At 42.1% G+C, this 18,433-nt stretch overlaps 1 protein-coding gene across 2 annotated transcripts in view; it reads left to right on the top strand.

Moving 5' to 3' along the window:
* TBC1D19 (TBC1 domain family member 19) overlaps nucleotides 1–17,741 on the top strand; it is a 989,099-nt gene extending 971,358 nt beyond the window's left edge. For both annotated transcript variants that reach the window (XM_086964506.1, XM_086964505.1), the window contains 3 exons: nucleotides 5,430–5,545; nucleotides 15,480–15,550; nucleotides 17,311–17,741. In XM_086964506.1, coding sequence (XP_086820632.1) covers nucleotides 5,430–5,545; nucleotides 15,480–15,550; nucleotides 17,311–17,385 — 262 coding nt within the window. In that variant the 3' untranslated portion in view covers nucleotides 17,386–17,741. The remainder of the gene's footprint in view (nucleotides 1–5,429; nucleotides 5,546–15,479; nucleotides 15,551–17,310) is intronic.
* The last annotated feature ends 692 nt before the right edge of the window (nucleotides 17,742–18,433 follow it).

Raw genomic sequence — 18,433 nt, 5'->3', positions numbered from 1 at the left:
TGGTGACTGAAGGGCTGTAGAACTGAGCATCAGTTGGGAGTGCGGTAAATGTGTGATTTAATCATCTCCCCACATTTCAAGATTCACCTTGTGTCCATGATAAATGCCTTCTTTGTCAGTAGATCCAAAGGCCCTTGAAACACATTATCATCATATGACCCTTCATGAAGTCATTCTCTAGTCCATAACAGTTATAGTCCAATAACAAATGTGTGAATCCAGATCCGAGCTTTACTTGAAGAAAAACCCCAAGAGACAAAAAATATGGCTGAAGAGATATGATACATATGAATTCTGAATGACAGGAACTTCAAAAAATGTCAGACACGGTCAGAACCACCGAATGGCACAACATCTAGGAACACAGGCCCAGGGAAGCGAATGTATTAAAATATTCAAAGCAAAATTAAAACAGTAAGCACTGTGATGGTTTTAGTTCTTTACACACTTCCTTCATATAGCCATAGCAGATGGTTTACAATGGAGGCAAACTTAAAAGAAAAACACTATATTTGAATTGAAGTCTTGGATAATTGCCATTGCTCTTGTGGAAATAGCCAGTCATATGCAGACGATTGGCCACAGCTTTAGTGATAGCTATGTTACCCCAAAATGCCTGGCAAATGGCCAAAGAATCATGTTTAGTATAGTGACTCAGTGATTTTTGCATCCACTCGGATATATCTTTTTCACTATGCTGGCATAGGTTTGAATGCTGGTGAATCTGCTCAGCCTTTCATCTTTATGAGGTCTATGAAATGAATACCATTTAGTTGGGTAGCAACAAACATCCATTATCTGTCAGTAGTGCCAAGAGGCCTCCTTGGGGCTGGAGTGAACGTTTGGGGTGAATGGGCGCTCTACTGCTATGCCTGGTATGAAATATTTAGCTGCTTATCCAGCTCCACATGCTGACACAAAAGACCTGCTAAGACACAGCCACATGTGGGAAAGCCTGGGCTAGTGCTTTACTGAATACTGGCTCCTGGCAGATGAGGAGCTGCTTACAAAGCCATGGGCATTGAAGGGTTTAATTGGCTGGACCTTCTCAACAGTGTCACCTCAAAGTAAGATACATACTGGCCACAGTTCATGTTTTGTACTGCATCTGAACTATGTAAAGAGGATCTGTGAACTAGCCCTGAGAGGTACTACCAGGGAGTAGGACTCTGCTTATTGGTGTTCCCCCCTTAAGATCATGACGAGAGCTGGGAACTGGTGAAGCCATATTTCTGGAGACTGGGTGAAGCCATATTTCTGAAGACTGCCATGCAAGAATATGCCTGAACTTCATGTTGTGGAGAGGCACAGAACCCTAAACATAGGAATTGGTCATATTGGGGGACTCAACCTCCCAAGAGCCACAAGAATGTTGAGTCAGAACATACCCAACAGCTTCTCCGTGACTGAAGGGGCAGGATTTACAGAGAAGCATTTTAGCAACAGCATTCAAGTGGGGAAGAAGTTCATCATTCATAACTTACCTAGTACCACCCCAGAGTTTGTGGAGGGTTTCTTCTTCATCATCAGCCTTAGGGTAGAGTTGCATTGGCTTCATCTGATCATCCTGATAATGGAGCAGATTATAATATTTCTATAGTCTAAGGTTAATCAGCTATTACTGATTAAACTTTCAATTGGACTCCTCCATTAATCCTATTTTCCTATTCCTAAAAAGTCATTTGGAGAAGTCAGTGTGTTTACGGGATATGTTTGAGTTTGGCTAGATATGTCAGGCCTGGAAAAAGTCATAGAAATGTTACCAGAGTTGAATAATCTAATCAATCTAACTGTACTGCAGTCAACCTATAAATTAGCGCTTAAAGCACGGCACACTGTGCACTGCTGCAACTACTGAGGGAAAGGTGTTAACCCTAAATAGCTGTTATATACAGGGTTGTCTTCAGCCACTATGGGACTTCATGCACATCTGGCATATACACTCTAACTTTGTGATCAAACAATTAAAAACAAAGCAGTAATCTTTGATGCAAAAAAAGGAGTGCAATGAATATGCCAAATCTAGTGGCTGAATTGCACATCCCTGCTTTCCTGCTTTAACAAATTGTGTGATCTTAGGCAAATATTTTATTTCACAGAGCCTCGTTTTTCTTTAATATTATATATTATCACACCTTGAAATACATGAGTTCAGGAAGTGTACAGTACAAAAACCATTTGTATTTATACCTTAGGCTTCCGGTTTTCAGTTTCAACTAATATCTCTGTTAAGAACCCACCTGGCGAGAAAATTGCATTTTCGGTTAACACCTAAAAGTACTGAAAATGTCCTCTAGATGGCAGTGGAGTTCCACCTCAAGGTGGCAAAAAGTGTCATTGAACATAAAAAATATTTGATTGTCTAGAAAAGCCGATTAAGGGATGACTAGTAAAAAGAAAATAAATTGAACATGCTTAGATTGATGAACTTGTCATAGAGAATGAGATTGCTGTTGGACTTGGCCCCCTCTGCAGGGTCCTTCCCAAACCTTTTGCCTTCTCCCGTCCTGTTTTTCTGAATTAATTTTTGTTCGCCTTAGAGCTCTGTGCACTTTAACACTACAAACCAGTGCTAAGGTGCTAGTCCGCGCTCCTAAAGCCTGGTAAAATTGGCTGGCACATGATTGCCATAATTAATTTATATATACGTCCCTAGTAAAGTGGTAAACCATATACCCAGGGCCTGCAAATTAAATGGTATTAATGGGCCTGCAGCACTTATTGTACCTTCCACTCTGCCATTGCAACCTTTGTGCAGTTTAGGTTTTAAACTGCCAATTTGCCAAGCCGAAAACTCCTTTTTGATACATATGTCACTCCTAAATTAGACCCTAAACAGCCTATAGGTCAAGGTGCATTGTATTTTAACGGTTAGACATATCGTTTTAAGCTTTACATATCCTAGCAGGGAAAAACTCCCCAAAACATTTTTCGCCACTGAGAGGCCTGCCTCTCCTATCGGATAACACTGGGTTACCTTATTACATTTATTAAGTGATGAAGTTTGTTTGTGAACAGGTAGAAATGTCATGTTTGGTGTCTCAGGCATTGTCATTTAAAATACTCTCTAATTGTAAAGTCAAACTTTAAGTCACAATTCTGAAAATACCACTTTTAGAAAGTTGGCATTGTATTGGCACAACCATGTGGTGCCTGCAGCCTGTTTCCTGTGTAGTTGGCAGTTGGCCTTTGTGTATTCCCCCTAGACAGTCACACAGTAGGGGGACTGGGTGTTGACAGGATGAGGGGGTGGAAGAGTGTACAACCCCACTTGCACTTTTAAAGCAACTTCCTTATCCCGCACACAAAGAACTTCACACTAGCCTCTTACGCACCCAGACATCCTGGGACCAGAGCAGAGATAAAGATTATTCCTGTCCCTTCTCTTGGGGGAGAAACTCCAGCGCTTTCTTCCACTTCAATGCTGGCACCAGGTATCAAATTAGAATTCTCAGACCGACTATTCAGTTCACTTCTGGACCATCGAAGAACTCTCAGAGGACTGCCCTGCTGCTTGAAACTTGCTTTTCTGCTTAAACCCAGGGATTTCAGAGTGTCTCCAAGAGCTAGTTGGATAGACTCCTGATTGGAGCCTCGTGGACATAAAAGGCTCCAAACATTTTAATCCCACTCCTGGACTCAGCCTCAGTGATTCCTGACCATCCGAGTAGTCCTCCTCCAGTCCTGGACCCTTGGAAGTGTGCTAAAGGTGCCTAGATAACCCAAACCCAAAACTTGGGACTTGAAAAATTTTCATCCACAAAGTGCCCCTACCTGCTTGCCGATCCTCCCAAGGTGCATCTCCTGTTAGTCTGAGTTTGCGGTAGGTCCTATGACATAGCAAATCCTGTTCAGCGGCTCCTCACAGAAGGTGTATACAGCCTCATAGAGCCGTTGTTAGTTACAGCCTCACGATTCGTCCCAAAGGATATTTTGGACTTCCATAAAAAATACTAAGACCGGATTTAAATACCTTTACTGCGAATGCGTCCAGTGGCTCCCCGAAGACACCTCCTCCTCAGACAGCACTGGCTGCCTTGCCCTTTCTAAACTTACCTTCTTATACATTTTCTTCAAAAATTCTTTTAAGTCCAAAGGTAAGCAGAGACTGGTTCAATCTCCTTTTTGTATCCGAACCGTGCTGCAGTGTGGTTGGCCATAACTTTAGACTTTGCCTTGGTCTCACGCGAGTAGCTGTTCACGGTTGACGCTTTCATCTTTTATATGCTATTTTTCACTTTGAACTTGAAGAATTCATAACTTCGTTTTAACTGATTGGATTTTTGTCGTTTTGGTGTCAATTTATTAAAATCTGCCCTATTTTTCTAAATTGGTGAGGAATTTTTATTGTGTTGTGTTTTCACCTTATTACTGCCTCTAAGTTAAGCATGAATGTTTTTGAGCCAATCTACAAGTGAGTTAAGCACAGTTTAATTTTGTGACTTTTTGTGGTTCACCCTGAAGAGGATTGTGGCTGTTGCTTGAGAAGGGTTTCACCCTCCTCAACTAGCAACCAAATTTCTCGTAATTACAAACTACTGAAAAAATATATAGTTGATTCCAAGGTAGAACGCGAGGAAAAGGGGGTACATTCACCACATGCCAGTTAGCAATTTTTGAAGCTTTCAATAAATCAATACAAATAATTGAGGGCTAGCTGCTAAAATTGTGAAAATGGAATATATTAATGTTAAGAGTACCTTGGAAATGAGGGTGACCATGAATTTTATAGCTACTTAGCATGAGTAAATTCAGGTTGTGGTATTCCCATGAATGGGTTTTAGCCCTTAATTATTTTGGCGGCCAAATTCTAGTCCTTAGACATGTATAAATGCTGTAACCTAAAAACTCTTAAATTGTACATCCTAGAAAGTCATAGTCATGGCCAAATTAGCAAAATAAACATAAGCATTTCTAGGGGTGACCTGCAGCAGAATAAGTGGTGTGGCAAAGAAGAGTTTAAGGGGTTTTCACTGAAAAAAAGAGTCAGAAGTAGCACGAAGGTAAAGGGAAGATTCTCAGCAACATCAACATAATCATAGTCTTTTCATCAATATTTTCTTCTGGCTGTCATATTTTGATCTTCCACTTGACTTGTGGTGTGGCAATGTAAAGTAACAGGATTCCAGCATAGATTGTAGCAAGGGAGTTAAAAAAACATACTTAAATAATCCAAGGCATTGGTACACCTCATAACTTTGGTGGTGCCATTGGGATTTGGGATCCATTCGGTGATGGCAGGTGCTGGTATATCACTGCACCTTCCTATAGACCACATCCTGCCTCAGCAAACACCAATGGGGAACACCAAGTGACATCAGCAGTCTCAGTAAAGTGGTCAACTCCTAGTCTTAAGATGCTTATCTAATAAATGTTAAGAAGATTGCAGTTGCTTAAAAATGATCAAACTCTTTCTGATTTGTTTTTAGATTACGAATATCGTTCAAGTGGATGGTAAGAGCTTTTTCTGGCTACTTAGCTACTGACCAGCTACTGCTGTTGTGGGATAGGATCCTGGGCTACAACTCTTTGGAAATCCTTGCAGGTACTGAACGTTATGTTTGCCGTGTCTTACTAATATTATTTTTTTTCTAATGTTTATGACGGCTGACTACTGATCTTGGCCAATGATCATTTATATGAGACAGGTTTCGAAATCTTATTTCAAATGGATTCTGTTACTGTTTTAAATTAGGGGGGAGCCAAAACATCTCACCAAGATACAAACCACAAAAGGAGTATAACAAGGGTGTGTCTCAGCTCCTTTCCTCTTTAATCTTCTCATCATGGAATTTGTTGTAATAATTGACCATCCGTAAGTGCATACTCCCAAATAGAATCCCATCAAATATCATATTTTCTTTATGCTGAGGATGTTGTGCGATTGAACAAGACGCCCCATAGGTCTCCCAAGATCCATAGCGTTTTTATCCAGTTAAACCCACACTAAAAAAATGGAAATTAACCTGGAAAAATCAAAAGTAGTCATCTTCAGGAGGAAATTAAAGAAATTGGGCAGTTACTATTTACATAAAAGAAAAATAGACATAAAATCTGCATACAAATAACTTGCCATTCTATTTTAAAATTGTGGCAGCTTTGCTGAGCATTTGTCACTGATAGAACCAAAGGTTCACATTTAGATGATTATTGAAGATATTGTGGGGGCAATCATTGGAACCTATTTTGAAAGTCATAAAATGCAAACTTGTCCTGGCACTGTCAAATGGAATTGAAGCTGTAATGGCAATGCATAGCACATTTCTGAAATATATTACTTGCAAAGTTTATAGACAGGTTTTCCATCTGCCCCAGAATGCTTCACAAGCACGAGCATGACTCGAATTTGGTCTAGCACTATAACCTTTGGCATACCAAGCTGCCTGTTTAAAATGTTGTTATAGGCTAAGAGTGCCTCCCCTGAAACACTCAATATTTTGATGGGGACAGAAATTATTGGCAACAGCTTTGAAATATTTGAAATACGTAAACCCTGGGAGAAGTGGCAAGGGAAAGATCCTTCAAGAAAGTTGTAAATTAATCCTTAAACATTGCATTCCTAGTTCAGGATAAAATGAATTAATATAAAAGATCACAGGCATAGATGATTATTAATGACTATGGGGTAGATGTATCAACATACCCCTTTGCGATTTCTAAATAGCGATTTTTAAGGAATCGCTATTTAGAAATCGCAAAATGGCATGTATGTAAAAATTCGCTATTTTTTTAGCGATTTCTTAATCTTCCTTAATTGCGAATTCGCAAATTGCGATTTTGCAATTAAGGAATAAATTCCCATTCATTCCTATGGGCCAGGAGGCCCATAGGAATGATTGTGAAATAAATCTCAATTTGCGATTCGCAATTTGCTAATCGCAAATTGAGAATAATTTCAAGGGTGCAGGGGTGTCTCAAGGACACCCTGCTGCACCCCTGAAAAGTACATGTGTGTGCATATGGCGCACATACATGCCCTATGGGCATGTGTGTGCGTCACATGCCACCTTCAAAAATGCCAAATAGTGCATTTTTAAAAGAATTTGCAGATTACCATCAACTACAAGTTGGTGGTAATTTGCGATTTCTTAACCAAAATTCGCAAATGAGAAATGCTACATACATAGCATTTAAGGAATCGCAAAATTGCGATTCCTTAAATGCTATGGCAAAATAAGGAATCGCAAATTTTTGCGATTCCTTAATTTGCGAATGTTTGATGCATGCCAAAACATGCAAAAACACTGTTTGCGATTCGCAAACGGCTTGATACATCTAGGTCTATGTCTTTATACATAGGGCAATCTTATCTGCACAAACCCCTCCCAGTGCGTCTTAAATAAAAATGTATTTTATACAGATTAAGAAGATTCCTAGTGATTCAAATCCCCAACATAGTCTGCAGCTATAGGAAAGAAACAACATTGCATACACTTTGCACTTGTCTAGCTCTTGCATAAGATCGCAAAAGAGTATTTCATGCTCCACTCAATCATATCAAATGATGGGTGCTTTAATCAAAAGTTCACATGGAGGCTACAGAGAGAGAGAGAGAGAGAGAGAGAGAGAGAGAGAGATAATGAATGAATGTTATTTTGGTGATTGACAGTATTTTGAAAGCAGGTCTACTGTTACATTAAAAAATCGCTCCTCACCCATGTGTGTTAAAGCCCGGTGGGTTGCAAAGGTTTGTTGTTCTAAAAAGAGTCTGCTCTAGTTAAAACGTTTAAAAAGCACTTCCCTATAATAACCTGCTGATTTATTGATATCCTCTAATCTAGCTCCTTCCCGAAATACTTTTGATGCAACGGCCCCTGGGTCGAGTGGTCCGCAAAACCCTCTATATCCACCCCTGCAAGGGCCATCACCCCTTTAACCCATCTACTTAGGGCAGTTTCAGATACTATAGTGAATTAAATCAATAACTGGGGCCAGAGGTTCTATGGGTCTCAGTCACCTTCACATATAGCGTAAAGTACCTCACCATGCACAACTTATTTTGTGAAGAAAATGAAAGAAACTGTATAGCGGTTGAAACATTTTAGGTATGCCTTGCAATGGAAGAAGGCAGCCCCACTGGTGAGAAGTGCATTGTACAAAGAGCCACAGTCTGAAACTCTCCTAAATGATACTAGCATAGTATCCTAACCAATTTGCCAGATAATTACTTTAAAGAAAGGATATCATTGTCCTCCCATGACTGGAACATTTGCAACGTCTATTTCACTTCCCATAGTGCAGAGTACCCAGGTTTAGGAGGATTTACATTTCTAAACCCCTTCATCAGCCTGCAAACCAAAGGGTGCTCACCAACGGGTTAACCATCAACCTTTTAATGACCTGTTGATATCACTAGCCTGTACCATTAATCGTCCTGTAGGACGAGATCCATAGCCCATTCTTTGCACCAGCGATACCAAGCCTCCTAGGCTGCATTATCGGCTTTAATACTAACTTGTGGCTATGAGGCGCCGATATACCTTGAAGTAGACTTCGAAAGTCCTGGCATTTCCACAAGCAACCTCAGAGAATCCATGCCACCTGCATTCAGTTGCCCTCTAGAACAGGCATGTGATATTGCCCTTCAGAGCTCCTCAATAATTGTGGGAATATCTGCAGAAAAACTGAATAATTCTCTGCGAGCTCCAAGAGGAATTGATACCAAGGCTGTGCCTTCCAGAGTGGTGCTATCAAGACCACCCTCGCTATCTGCCTGCAAACCTGTGCCACACACTTGGGTATAACGATAAAAGGCGAAAAAGCATAATGATTTCCACAGGACTGATCCTGAAGTAAGCATCCATTACTAAAGCTTCCAGATCTGGACTCAAACGGAAATATCTGTGAAGCTGAGCTGTTGGTCTGGACTGGATGCAAACAGGCCTATGTCAATTTGACCCCAAACTATGCTTATTGCCCCATTGATCGTCCCATACAGTGGCGGCCACCATAAACAAAGGATGGTGGGGCGTGTGGGGTCGCGTGGGAGGGGCAATTGCCTCAAGTGTCATGTCACGCTCACCACCTCTCCTCTTCCTGGGTCCCATCAGCCCCTGAGACCCAGACTCCCATCCACTCCCCGTGCTGCAGCACGGGAAGTGGTCTGAGCATGTAGGAAAGACACCCTGCTCATACCAGGGAGTGTTTGGGGTTTCTCCAGCCCGGCTGCTCAATGCAGCTGGGCTGGAGAAAACCTAAGTGTGCATGTGTGTTTTGGTCAGCCTAAGACTGCCGGCCAAAACACATATGCACACTTAGGGAGTGGAGTACACGTAGCCCTCTTCCTCCCCCCTCCAATGCCTAGGTCCTGTCTCTCCAAACACCTCTTGCTAGGAGCCAGCAAATGCAGAAAAAATTATGCAAGAACATTGCTTCATTTTACATTTGCTGGCTATGAGCCAGGCAGTGGGGCGACGCTCCTCTGCTATTGCAGAGGAGCCACCACTGCATTCAGATGCCAGTCACTGGCATTGTAGAGGTTGCTTGAATCCTAATCTGGTACCCAATTGCCTGGCCCTGGTAGGTATTCTGCTTTTCGAGATGTCCCTTGGCAGAGACACAACTCCCACAGTACCCTAGCCAGTTGTGCTAGTGGTCTAGACTTGCCCCCCCCCCATCCCCCCCCCCCCCCCCACCGCAGTCTGTTTATGTACCTGCCTGCTGTCAGATTGTCCATGCGTAGCAGGGCTGAGCACATTACCTTGCTTTTATCAGATTTTGAACTGCAAAACAGCCTACAAGAAACTCCAAACAATTTATTTGCATTGAGAACTCCCTCCTGGACCATCTTCCTCCAGTTGAAAAGGCATAACACCTGGCGCACCAACTCCAGAGACTTGCATCTGATTGTAATAGTAAATCTGGAAGAACTGAAAAGATGGCCCTTCTGTTCCATGAGTCCATACGATAGAATCACAAGCATGTTTCCTCTTTTGAAAATTAACTATCAAAGCAAATCTAATGCAATCAAGAAAAAAACATTGTATAATTAAGTGAATGTGCTAGGCTGCCAAGTGCTAAACAAGCTGAATCACTTACTGCCTCCAAACATGTGCCCTTCAAGATAAACAAATCTCAAACAAGCACTAAAACAAAAGTGCATTACTGACAACAACTCCTTATCACGTTCCTAAGTATCTTAATAAAAAAATGTTAGCGCACAAGCATTTCCACAGCTAGGTACATAAGTACAACATTTATTTAACTCAGGCAGCAAGAAAAGGAGACATGTTGGTTGGACTGTCCATATTTATAGCGGGTTGGTGTATTTTCTCCATGTTTTTACTCCCTGCCTAGGGGGAAGGGGGATAGGCTCATGGAAAACGTAGAACTTTGAACGTGCTATTCAGTGGGCTGCCTTATATGAACCTCCTTCCTTGTATTACCTTCATAACGTATGTGAGTAGAAAGCATTAGCACAAAAAAAAATAACATTTATTATGAAGTGCTGGTCTTCAATTATTAAAAAGACACAGCTGTGTATTAAGGACCCTCAACAATATATAATAGTTCACCACTTACGAGTGTTCACCAAAGGTCTGCAAATAGTACAATTAAGGTCAGTTAGTTAGCAAGTCTGAGAAGAAGAGAAAATGGAAAATAACTGTATCCTCCACATAAAAGGTAAGCTGCATAATAAAATGCATAGATGCTTACACATCAACTACACTATATAGAAGCGCAGAAAACACATTAAAAAATGGAAGCATCCACCGATTTAGCACTGACTGCATCATTTTTTGCAGAACATTCACCTGAGCATTCAAGTGAATTTTATTGGCCATTGCATTCGGTTTGACTAACCCAATGTACATTTAAAAGAAGTGATAAATGTTGGTATTCGCAGTGTATAGTATGACTGCAGATCATAATTTATTATAAAGATTTAAAGATACCCTAAACAAACTCTATCCACAAAGAAGACAATTATTAAATGACACAAAGAGAAAAGTAAAATATCATCAATAGTATGCAAATTCAGTTATTCATCCATTGCCACACACCTAGATACATAGCTCTCAAGTTTCCTGGCTCCATGTGTGAGTAGCTCTTCCAGTCTGAGTTTTTTTCTTTGCATTATGGAGTTTGTGGTCTAGTTTATCCATTTAGAAAATCAGGACTAGAAGTCCTAGAATCCAAATGAAAAATTGGACTTAGTTAGATACTCAAGCATGGACCTGGGAAACGTGGAAGTGTTGTAGCTACTGTGTGTGAATGCCTCCTGTAAGAAATTGGATTATTGGTTGAGGCAGTGGAAGCCCCACTCACGTAACAACCACAATCCTTGTCAGGTTAAACTATAGAAGTCACTGATGCACAAAGCAGTCAGGCTTAACTAAGAGGCAAAGTATAAAGTCTTTATGCAGCATTCAAATCAAATCAAATCAAATATCTTTATTCGGCACTTGAAAAGATACCATAAAAGCACATAAAATCAGTTAAAAATACATTTAAAAAAACAATTCATTTCATTCCTAACATTCCATTTCATTTTGTCCAGAGTCTCTAAATACAGGTATTATATTCAGCTCATCTCTCTTGAATTCCTTAGCCTCACTGCCATCTTAATAAAGCTCAAAATACAGGACAGGGTATATGCAACATTAGCCTTCTGTAAAAACATTAGTGCTACCTTGGCGTGTTTAAACTTTACTTGTTTCACTAATCCCACCAGGAACTTTCCCCTAGGTAGTGAGTAAAATGAGCATAACAAAACAAAATGAAGGTTATCCTGCGGAGACCTATTGTTGCAGCAGCAGGTACCCTTCTGCTCAACCGTTAAGGTAAAACAAGGGTGATCGGACAACAGGTGGTGCAACAGGTTAAATCTAAAACGGGTCATATAAAATCTGTCCTGTGCATTATGGATCAGTGAAAGATAAGGTTCCCTTCCACTCTCTATTTTCAATAATCCATAAGCCGCAACTGTGGATTTACACTCTTCGGTGGCCACCCTACTTGCAGTTGTCCATTCCCCAAACATTTTTTTGACAATCATTTTATTCTGTGCAATAAGGGCTCCAGGCTCAGTATAGAGGTTCTTACAACCGATGGCCTCTAGAGTACACTTTACATATTGAAGCCAGGGAATAGAGCTCCCTTTGTCTCGTTTCAAACAGTCTGTGATAATTTGTCTACTGAGGCCTGCCTCGGGGTAGGACCAGATTTTCACCCAGGCCAAAAGTGGCCTGATCTTAATCTGATCTTCAATATAAGGTTCTCCCAGTTCCTCATGTAAAAAAAGGCAGATGTACTATGTGGAACTTTCAATATCCTTCTGAAGAATTTGTTTTCCTCTACCTGGACCTGATATATGTTCACAAAACCCCAGACTTCTGCCCCATAAGCTGCCTTAGCGCAGCATATTAATCTGTACAGATTCAGCACTTGCTCGGGAGACCATCTTCCCAGCCTTCTCCCATAACCCATTATAGCCCCGGATGAGGCCACCAGTTTTGCAGAGTGTTTGTCCACTAAAAATCTGAACTTTAAGACCCTGTAAAATAGTACACCTAGATAGGAAAAGGACTGGACCAGACTAATTTTGTAAGTTCCTATCGAATAAGAAAATGTCTTATCTGGTCTGGCCCCCGCGAGCATGACATATGATTTGTCCAGGTTTGCTGACGGATCGAGTGTGGACATAAAACTCACAAATCCGTCAATAAGCTTCTGTAACCCCCGCGGTGTCCGACCTAACAAGACTGCGTCGTCCGCGTAAAGCAGGACGGGGACTGGGCGGGTACCTACTTGAGGGGAGTCCACTCCAAGTTTACTTAATTCCCTGTCTAAATTATTAATATAAAGTGAAAACAAAAAAGGAGCTAAAATGCAGCCCTGCCGCACTCCACTAGGGAATGATGAAGTCTTACTTCCGTCTTGGTTAAAACGGACAGACACAGTTGTGTTCCAGTACAGGGCCTTAAGGATATTAACTAAATCCTGGTCCACCCCTAGGCCTAGCATCAGGGCCCATAACTTCTCCCTATTCGCGTGATCAAATGCCGCGGAGAGGTCCATGAACCCCAGGTAGACTGCCTCCTTGCTGGCTATGGCATACTTAGCGACCAACAGGTAGAGGTTCAGGTATTGGCCCGTGGTTGACCTTCCCTCCCTAAACCCATATTGCAGCATTCAATGAATACTAAAGTAAAAAAACTGCACAAGAAAAATCCCAAACTAATTTAGAAAAATAGTTCACATTTTAATTTTAAAAAACTATTTCAGAATGACAAAATCCAGTCAGAAACAGAGAAATTTAGTTTCAAAGTTGTAAGTAGCTATTGAGCCTGAAAGCACAGAACGCCACTCGTGGGCATCCAGTCGTGATAGGCTGGGGAAAGTCACAAGTTCAGGCTCACTGCAGTAGAGTGCAGGCCAGCTACAGGGACCAGGTTAGTCTCACTGAAAAGTTACCTTCTCAAAGTCTGGTGCAAGAGTTCCATTCGCAGTGGAAGAGGCCGTTAAGAGCAGGGAGAGCTTTGTGAATGGTCATTGCTGCAGTGGGAAGTGCAGGCCTGACATCTTGGATGGTCATTGCGGTGGCAAAAAAATCTGGTGGGGCTGGCAGATGGTCATTGCTGGAGCTTCGCATTGGTGAGCATGCAGGCTGTCGTTGCTGAAGTGCGAAGTGTAGATTTTGCATTGCTGGCAGTCGCTGTAGCACGAACAGATGGGTGCAGTGTGGGTGGCAAGATCTTGCCACGAACAAGCCAGCTGGCAGTTGCGAAGAGCTGAAACCTTAAGTATTACTCAGTTCGCAGTTGGGAAGAGATCAAAACTTAAGGATTACTCCTTTTTTTGAAGAGGTGTTTAATTTGATGCCAGCCAAGGGTCAGGACCTGGGAAAGCACCTCTAGAGGATGATGGACTCACACTAGCAGAGGTTAGCAGGGCTCAGGTGGGTCCAGTGCAGCCAATCAGCCGCACATTTGCACTTTCTCTCACACACAAAACACCAATCTACCCAATACCACTAACTAATCCACTCATCACCAACACAACCCAAATCCACACCAAAGTATGCTAACGATGGAAAATTCGGTAGGTCCAAGAATCAGTGGCGTTCTTTGCTAAATTCACTCTTGAAATTGAGAAAAGGGTTCCGTGAATTTATCCAGTAGTGAAAGTCCATGATAGAGATGGCATCAGTGTGCCAGGTGACCAGAGTGTCATCATGGGAGCATTATGGATTGTCTGATAACAAGATCTTCTCTACCTCATAGGAGTACATGTACAAATTTGACACGCTATGGGCAAAGGTACTGCCTGCCCATCGAGGGGTCTCTCTGACTTCTAGAGTGATGTTTCAATCTTGCATGGCTCTTGGATTTACAACCTGATGCTTCGCCTTCAGTGTAATGTCAAAGTTGAGTATCAGGTTTTAGGGTTGGCACAGCCTGTTGCCCATTCCTTATGGGGTTGTCAAAGTCTGTCATTCTCACTTTGCAGTGCTATCATCTATCGTACTATAATTGAAATGCACCTTTTAGAGAAATAACCTATTTTTAATTAGAAAAAGTCTTTATCGTCTTTTTTACAAGCCACTTGCTGTATCATTTCATGTGGGATCTCATAAAGGATCGTATCTGGCTCAGTCCGTTGTTTGAATTTCCCAGCTCACCAAGCTCTACCATTTGTGGCGTACGAATGCCAGGGAAAAGCTGCATCACAGAAGGTTTAACACAATGCAGGTTTATAAACCTGTTTGGCTTAATTAATGCTAATAAATAAACATGTGAGCACATTACCGTTTGCCTAAACTGGAACCTCAAGTAACTATTCCATGCATGGTCAGTTTCTTGGTGCACACTGCCTTGGCTGCGGTGCACAGAGAACTCACACTTCGGCACACAGAGTTAAAAAATAATAGGGTTAACATTGAATAGGAATACTGTTTGCCATTCTGTAGGATTTCCAGAGTGTAAGGGGCCATGCTGCTTGCTGGCCTCTAGGTGTCCCCATAAGGCAAAGGTGTTTATTTTTGATTTACAGGAGTCGGTGGTGTGTGTTAGCTTTTGAGATGATCACGATGAAGAAAGAACATGAATTAAAAATAACGAAAAAGGTTTATGTTCAACCGTGTATCAAAATCTATGAAGTTTGAAAATGCATTGTTTGTTTATCAATTCCTAACTTTTGCGTCAGTGAACGTGCGGGTGGGGTGGCTCACGCGCAATGCAGTGTGCGCCTCTTATATACACTCTGCTGCACGTGTCTGTGTGATTCCAGGAGCTTGTCGTTGTATGCAAGTTGCCCAGTTGGTCACTGTGTGACTGGACGGTAGGTCTGTCGTTGCCTGGATGGAAGAATTGCTCGCGGGGTGTCATTTTACAGGAAGTGGTGTGCGCGCTGCGGATTGTCAGTCTGCCCAGCGGTCGCACAGCGCTGCCATATCCCTTAAATCAGTTTGGGAACCTGCAGATAATGTCTCATTGACTGGGAGGTCAGCAGTTTAAACCGTTTGCATTCCTTTTCAGTGCTGGCGGTTGCAGTGTTCGCTTTCCGAGCTGTGAACCTGATGGAGGTGACGTCACTGGCTGCGGCCGAGGTGAGGAGGATAAGTTACAGTGGATGAGATTGAAATAGTTCCTGATGCTTTGCCAGCCACAGTAACATAAGCTTCCGATGCACATGTTAAGCAATGCACAAGGCGTCTTGACTCGGACACTGTTGAACAAGACGCACGCGAGGCTGGCATATTAAAAACATCCAGAGAAGTATTCCATTCTACGCAGTGTAACTGACAAAAACAGGCGCGTGATCTCTGCACTCGATAACTAATGTCACGAGAGTTTGTTGCTATGTAATGTTACGGAGCTCTATTCACAAGTTTATTGTTTAAACAGATTGACTGTGATGCCCAGACATTGTCTCTTTACCCACAAAGCAATGTGTTTGCACAAAAGGAGCAATTGTAACACCAACCTCTCATGACTGACATTAAAGAAAGTATAGTTGGTTTTAAAATACACATATCTGTGGTTCGCATACTGCACCTTGTCGACCCTCTTGGCTTTTGAGATTTCATTATAAATGGTCTCCAAATACCAGTACATCTTAAAGAGGCCTTGCCCTTCTCTCACTTGTAAGGAAGTATGCTTCTTCCAGCGCTTAGGTGCCAGCTGGCCTCCAGCCACTTAGTATCCTGGCCTAAAGCACTTAGCATGCTAGTATTTGTAGGCCGCGATTATTATGGCAAAGGCAAAACTACCACTCCCAGCATCCAAAGCGCTATTGGTTAAAATGCTCAGATTGTCTAATATTGGCCTGAATGGTATGAAGCCAGTTAATAGTCACATCATTCAGCGCCAGTTATATTTTTACCTTTTTTTAAATCTTTTTTGGCACGCCCTGTAGTTGGGCGTTCGTGAAGTCATTCGTGAAGTCATTGGGGAGAATTAGTTGCTGGTCGAGGGAGTCGAAGGTGGATTTGCACAGTTGATCTAGCAAGATGCTTTCCGTGCTTCAGACGAGTGAGTGCCTTAATGAATAGTTTAGAAGAGAGTGTGCCTGGAGTATGGCGACACTGACGGCAGTCTGTAGCCTCACTCTGTGCTGGAGTCAAGCTCCTTGTCTTGCGTGTTCCATCTATTTAGGAAGGTGCTGCATTTGACTCCCCTAGCTGGGGAAAGATCCTGTCCTCCAGGACTGGGAAAGGAGTGAGATTGCACTAGGAAGAGTTTGTCCAGACATTTCTGCCTTTTTATACTTTTAGCATAATATATATTTGTACCATCCCTCAAACGCAGATTTATAAACAAATATTGAATTCTGGAAAAACAATTCATTAACTCCATACCTACGTTTAACAGTAAAAGAAAAAAACGTCTTCTAATAAATGTAAGAAACTGATTTACGGTGACGGGAGAGAGCAGAGATAATGTTTGCAGATTGCTCCAGTGAGTTACTTGCAGTGAGAGGGCTGAATGGGAGGCATGTCTCGCGCTTGAACTCTGAGAAACACAGGCCAACGACTCATTATGCACACTTATTTTTAGAAACAAGCTGAAATCTTAGCCCTCTTGAGCACCCATGATACTTGCATGTCTTCAGGCTGAAAAAAGGTACAGCCCTTTCTCAATACACACCGAATGTCTTCGAATTGAAATGAACATTCTGAAACCGCATGTAATAAGTCCTAAACTTGGTTACAAAACAGCGCCATGACACTCGCAGGCCCGGTGGGCTCAGCCGGGCGCATGGCTCACATTAAAGAGCCCTTGTCAGCTCTTGTAACTTCTCGAATTAACACCGAGACTGTTCCCCGTCGGATATATTTTAAACACGCATGTTTGTCTTTTATTCCAGGCTGTCCTAGCTGACCTCTCGACTCTGAAGGTCATGCCGCTTCTCCAAATCTTCCTCTTTGCCACCGTCACCTAATGTTCCTCAAGGTACCTGACACCGCCTATCTGGGTCTCCATCAGAAACGAATCGCGAGCTGTGCCCCGTCAGCAGGAACCCGGCGTGAATCTGTTTGTATGTGTCAATAAAGATCATGTTCGCTTGCAGTTTTACTGGCGCGAGCGCGGGCGCGCGCTCCATTATATCCAACATCAGCTTTCAGCATCCACCGTCCACGCGCTCCGGGCTGAGGTCTCTCATCAGACGCGCGAGGCCAAAGAATACTCAGCACGTCGGCAGGTAAAGGCGGAGAACGCAAACCAACAGCTATAAAGCATGCCACATACTATAAATGCAATGTGAAATGGAACAATAAAGTACAACCCTTAATGGAACAGGTGTGATGTGTTTGTACTGATTTTTAGAGCCCGATAGGCCCCTGGTATTTCACTGATCCCATAGTGCTTTCAAAACCTACACTGTTTCATATTTTTCGAAATAGCACTTGGTTACAGTATAGTCGAATACAACATTAAGCCTTTCAGTGCTTCCAGAGGGGTTGAGCCCCTAAAACCACCGAAGAGCTTTTCTTTGGACCTTCACAAGTTGTGATGTTGCCCTCTGCCTCAAAGTTATGACCTTTTTAGTGTTTTTATTCTCTGGCAATATCATTTCAATATAAGATTCATCTTGACATTACTTTGCCTTACAAATAGCCTTTACTAGGTTCTGTACTCTTTCTTTTCAGCACTTTCTCTTCTCTCCTCTCTTCATTTGTGTCGGTTGGTGGTAAAGATGTCCTCGTGTGTTTCATCCCTGATCCCATGTGTTCCAAGACTTCTAAACTGCTCTTTGCTCCAATTGAGTGACTTTCTTCTCGATCTTCAACTGTTTTTATTTTGTTCAGGTACTGTTTCTTCAACTGTAAAGCCAGCTATCACAACCCCTTTACAGAAGGGGTATTCTGTAAATTTCACTGGCCTGGAAAAAAAACCTCTCAATCTCAAGTTTTCCCTAATCAGAAGAAGAGGTAAAACATGCTCTCCAAAGTAACTGCAAGGATGTGCAGAATACAGCTTATGTCGAC

The sequence above is a fragment of the Lissotriton vulgaris genome, chromosome 3_2 (genome assembly GCF_964263255.1).
Source record: "Lissotriton vulgaris chromosome 3_2, aLisVul1.2, whole genome shotgun sequence".
Lineage (NCBI taxonomy): Eukaryota > Metazoa > Chordata > Amphibia > Caudata > Salamandridae > Lissotriton > Lissotriton vulgaris.
The sequence above is the reverse complement of the archived record's forward strand: the minus strand, read 5'-3'. Positions and strand labels throughout refer to the sequence as shown.